This window comes from Morone saxatilis, unplaced genomic scaffold (genome assembly GCF_004916995.1).
Source record: "Morone saxatilis isolate NCDOM2014 unplaced genomic scaffold, NCSU_SB_2.0 Contig20, whole genome shotgun sequence".
Lineage (NCBI taxonomy): Eukaryota > Metazoa > Chordata > Actinopteri > Moronidae > Morone > Morone saxatilis.
In genome coordinates, this window is record NW_023339763.1 from 25,018,452 (window position 1) to 25,023,840 (window position 5,389).

General features: G+C 38.9%; 1 protein-coding gene across 1 annotated transcript in view; it reads right to left on the minus strand.

The window, feature by feature from the left end:
- The window catches only part of cblb (Cbl proto-oncogene B, E3 ubiquitin protein ligase), a gene marked incomplete in the record, with an annotated part of 76,550 nt that overhangs the window by 13,299 nt on the left and 57,862 nt on the right, over positions 1–5,389 (minus strand). The window contains 4 exon segments of the mRNA XM_035666490.1: positions 795–860; positions 2,037–2,101; positions 2,205–2,339; positions 4,613–4,704. Of these exon segments, the coding sequence (XP_035522383.1) occupies positions 795–860; positions 2,037–2,101; positions 2,205–2,339; positions 4,613–4,704 (358 nt within the window).

The window sequence follows — 5,389 nt, forward strand, 5'->3', positions numbered from 1 at the left end:
GCCAATATCGAGCATCCCTACTCATTACCCAACTCAAATATGAACTGTTGAAGTAATAACAATAATAACTTTAACTTAAATGTATATGATATATATGATCCAGTTTGTTCCATTGACTAATTTTCTTTGAGTTGACTTTATATCATTACAAAAATGTGAGCCCCAAAATTAATTGGCTACTATTTATTATTATTACTATAAATTGTTGGAGTTCATAAATTTATACTGTTTAAAGCAATTAGTTACCTGAAACGGTTTGAGTTAAATATATAATATATTTGAAACAAATTTTCCTGATAATACTTACAAACTTTTACTTAATTAACATTTTTAATGCAGATTTTTACTTGTAAGAGTATTTTTACAGCCTGGTATTTGTACTTTTACTCACGAGAGGGATATGAATACTTTCTGCACCACTGTTCATTCCTATTCAAATGAGGGTCATGTGTTGCTGCTGGAAGGATGATCCGAAACTGACTGCAGAATATGGTTTTAATAAATTGATACTACACTTAATGTTATTGGGGGTTTAAAATTAGATCTCATTTGATAATCTGCTTGTAATGTATCACAGATATCCCTCAACGGATCACTTAAGATTCGCTGGATGGAGTCAAGTATACAAGTTTGACACTGGGAGACACAATGTTTTTACATAACAAGAGTGTCACACAGTCCACCTGACAACACAGGTGAGACACGGGAAAGACAGGCGGGGTTCGGCAGCAGAGAGGCTGAGAGACAGACAGGTAGTTGTGACAGTGAATTTGTTCCGGCTGGGGGTGGGCTACCTTGGGGTGGCAGAAGAATGTCATAGTCAGAGGGTGTCTTGTTGGTGTTGAAGGGGCAATGTCCACCTAAGGAACACAAGCAGAATTCAACATATTGCAGCCTGAGCTATGCACAGCCACTCCGACAGGGCGTGGCATATTTTAAAGAATTTGGCCATTCGCTTGAAATAGTTGATTGTTATGCACTTGCACCTGATTGAAATATTTGTATAAGGTTTAATATCCTTAAATATCCTTTTTTTTTGGTATCAAGAAAATCTTCTTCAACAAGAAACTGCTAAAGCTGCAGTAAGTCATTTTTATATAAATTATTTTTTGTCATATTTTCTGAAACTTTCACAATATCCCGACAGTAGTACATGAGAGATAATCTGTGAAAAAATCAAGTTCCTCTGGCTCCTCCTGGTCTTAATGGCATTTGCAAGAATCCACCGGACCTGAAAGAAAGCAACCAATCAGAGCCAAGAAAGATAGTTGATTGTTGAGTCTCATTCCCATGTTGTCAAATACAGATGCTTTGGGACACTGGGAATGAGACTCAACAATCAACTATTTTCGAACCTTAAACTCAAAGCGTCATTATATCTTACTCTGCTCTGATTGGTTGTTTTCATCCAGGCTCTGTGGATTCTTGCATATGCCATTTGTCAGGATATATTTTCAGCAAATATGACAGAAAGTTATTTTTATAAAAGTTACCTACTGCAGATTTATAGTGTAAAGGAAACAAATGAGATTACCTGGCGCCTCTTTTTTATTTCAAGACTCAATATTGGATTAAATGAGGTGCTGAAATGTGTTCATACAGTTTCTACTGATAATCTTTGGGCATTGTAATTACCCTGCTTATCACACTACATCAGATGAAGTCAACTAGGGCTGCACAATTAATCTAAACATTATCAAAATCACAATACAACCAAGTGCAATATGCAAATCACAGAAGCTGCAGTTTTTTAGGTTAAATGTGTGACAGCAGTATAATAAAGTACTGTAGTGCTCTGGCCTACAAATCTTTGGTACAGACCCAAAGAAATGTCACATCATCATGATTTTAATGGTTTCTTTCAGTGAAAATGAACACTGTGATGCAAAAATACTCATTCCAACTAATCCTGAATCACACTGAAATAGTAATATTTGTCAAAATACTTTGCATCAAAATTGTGCAGCCCTGAAGTCAAGAATGTCATGGTAATAGGGATAAAGATAATGTATAATTCTACTGGTTTTAGGACTCACCAGGCTCGGGGGGCTGGGGCTTCTTCTCCTCACTGGAAGGCTCTGGAGAGCCGTTCTCCAAGTGTCTAAATGAGAGAGGAAATCTTTTTGCAGCTTAATTAAACTCTAATGGAACCATCATTGCTGTATCCCCACAGGAACTTTAATACATTGAGAAAGGGCGAGTACCTGCTGGGTACAGAAATGCAGATGGGAGGCTGGCTCAGGCAGAGGTTGGATGAAGGGATCTGATAGTCATCCTCCATCCTCTCCATCCCTCCCCGCTGTCGTTCTACCACGGGACTGCTGAAAGGGTTGGAGGGTCTGTAAAGATGACCGTGATATGTCAACCCAACCAATACATCAGTGTCACTTATTCAATTATTGCATTCAAACTGCATCCGCTAATAGCCTGTGGACTGACATATTTTACAATCTCTTACCAAGTTGTTGGAAAAAGCAGCTGAGCAACACCCTCACCTATGACATTACTGCTGATGTACCCTTCAGTAAAATAGTGAGCCATTAGGAAGTAGCCTGCCAGCAGCTGTATGTGTGAAACAACTGTGATTAAAGCTGCAGTAGGTCATTTTTATAAAAGTGAAAATGCCATTAGGAGCCAGAGGAAACTGATTTTTTTTCACAGATTATTTGTCTCATGTACTACTGTCAGGAAGTTTCAGCAAATATGGCAAAGAGTTATTTTTTTAAAAAGTTAACAACTGCGTCTTTAATCTGCGAGTCCGTTGGAAAGTAGGAGATCTCAGTGCATTATTGGCCTCATGGTAGAAACCTCCTGAACAATGAACACTGAAGGAATCCTAACTGGGAGAAGCTGACTGAAATGGCGGTGAAGACAACTCCCATGATCCCACGCTACTTGTTTTGATATTAGAGACCCCCCTAGTGGTGGAAATTCATATTTAACATTTAACAGTAATTGGGTTCTTTTCTGAATGGATAAAGGTCTCCATACTGTGTTTACCTACTGTATGTTACAGTGCAATGTTATAGTGCAGCAAAGTACACTAACTGCTGTGTCTTTTGTAATAAATGATTAAACAAGGAAACATTATTATATATACAGTAATAAAAACATGTGTGACTGAGTGATCCTGTGACCATCATGTGCAAGTCATTTGTGTTCAGGAAGTGTGTGTTTACATCACTCTTAACCTCACAATATTTTACAGCACTTAGTTGTTTTCAGGAGAAGCAGAGCTTCCGCTTCGGCTCAAGCTTCATCAGAAGTGACAGTTCTATCCCCCTGCCTCCACTACAGCCCGATACACAGAAATACCTAATCTAATTCGGGCTGCAGCTAAAAGGCTATTAGACGTTCAGCCATCATTTTTTAAAGCTGTTCATAACCAGGACTTCTCCCTGAGGCTACTAGACCTCAGTGGTAGAAGTCTGAAACCACAGGGAAAAGAAGGGAGGCGTTTCGGGAGATGGACTAAATGAGAGAGGAATGGTTGCTTGATCAGGGGTAAATACAAATATTAACTGACTAGTGTTAAACTATATGATTCTGATTCTGAAGTTAATATTTGTATAAAAGGCAGCTGCAATTTCTTCCAATCTGAGAAGCAAAATCAGTCGTCCCTGAGCCAGCAAACAGGAGCCTCTCTCTGCCACAGAGGAAGGAAATTCCATGTCCCTAGCTTGGTTTGGCTCTCTACCTCAAACTAGTGTCTGCATAGATACTGGCTTCAATTATATTTTATTCCTTACTGACGACTCCTTCTACTGGCACTTCCATGAAGTTCATGGAAGGGAGGTTGCCCGGTATGGTTCTTTGGGGGATATTTGCTGCCGCTCTACTTGTCTTAAGCCTTTCCATGTATGCACATGGAAGGGCAGGGAGGTTTGCTCTCCCTGCCTTAAGGTTTTCCATGTAGGCACGTGGAAAGGCAAGGAGGTCCCAGAATAGAGCCATACCGCCAAATATAACATTCTGCATTTGGGAAAAGTTTCTTTTGACAAAAGTGGTCCTCACTGAACTATCTTTCTTGGCTCTGATTAGTTGTTTTCATTCGGACGGGAACCGATTCTTGCAAATACCCATTAGGAAGCACTAGGAGGACCCAGAGGAACCTGATGTTTTCACAGATTATCTGTCTCGTGTACTACTGTCAGGATATAGTGAAAGTTTCAGCAAATGTGACATAAAATATTTATATAAAAATTACCTACTTGCAGCTTTAAGACTGCAGACCACACAGCTACACACTGCTGCAGCCAGATAACCTTGCACAGTCTAATACAGGAAATTAGATATAGCTGAGTCTTGGCATGCACGATCCATTGATCAAACAGGCTTTTGTCCAGCATTCAATCACCTTTATATGATTAACATAGACTTTCATTCTGATGCAAAGTTTTTAAATACAGCCTTAGAGGAAAATCACTGGTCACAGTAATGCACCGCTACATTTGTATATTTCCACACACTGTAATCTTATCTACCCATATTAACACAATGGTGCTGTATATAGATATCATTTCAATATTGCCCCAGCATATTTCCAAGGAAACTTGGTTTATATCTTGCTGGATGAATAGTCCCATTATGTGTGTGTACATGTAATACTCACTTGTGGCTACTGGCAAGTGTGGACTGTGTTGGTGAGTGCCGGGAAGGAAGGATGTCATACTCATCGCTCATTTGCACACCATTACAGAAGGGCTGCACAGACACACACAAGAGAAGGACAGAGAATTATTTAATAAAAACACAAAGAGCAACCGAAAAGGTCACAACCAGTTGAATCTGACAAACTGAAATAAGCTTAAATACATTATATTATGCATCAGACATGTTGTGTTCCTCTTGGATTTTGGTGTAGGAGGATGGTAGTGCAGCCCTTATCAAGCACCATATTGAAGGCATATACAGCAACTGTAGCTTCGAAGCAACTCACTAAAAAGTAGGTGTGTGTTTAAGGATACAAACCAGTATATATTTGCAAATAACTGAAAAATTTGACTGTGTACTGAATCAATACACGATGTGATTTGTCCTGTATTTTCATGCATATACTATGCTTTCCATTCTTGGAATGAGATAAGTCATCATGATCAGTTTCACAGTAAAAAGTAGTTATTATACTATATTATATAATTGATGTAACAGTGCTTTACTCTATCAATTCTTTATTTCCATTATGTCTATGTAAACTAAACATCAAGGACACATAAAATAAATCTTTCCCAAAGATGGTTTCAGTCCTTTTAGGTAGTTTCTTATCACGCTGCTGTATGTTCAGGTGTATGGGCAGGACTTCAACACTGCAGCTCCAACCCCAATCACTAACCCTGAATTATGTCACCAGCGCAAAATGGCAGCAGCTGTATGCAGGATATTTTGGCTT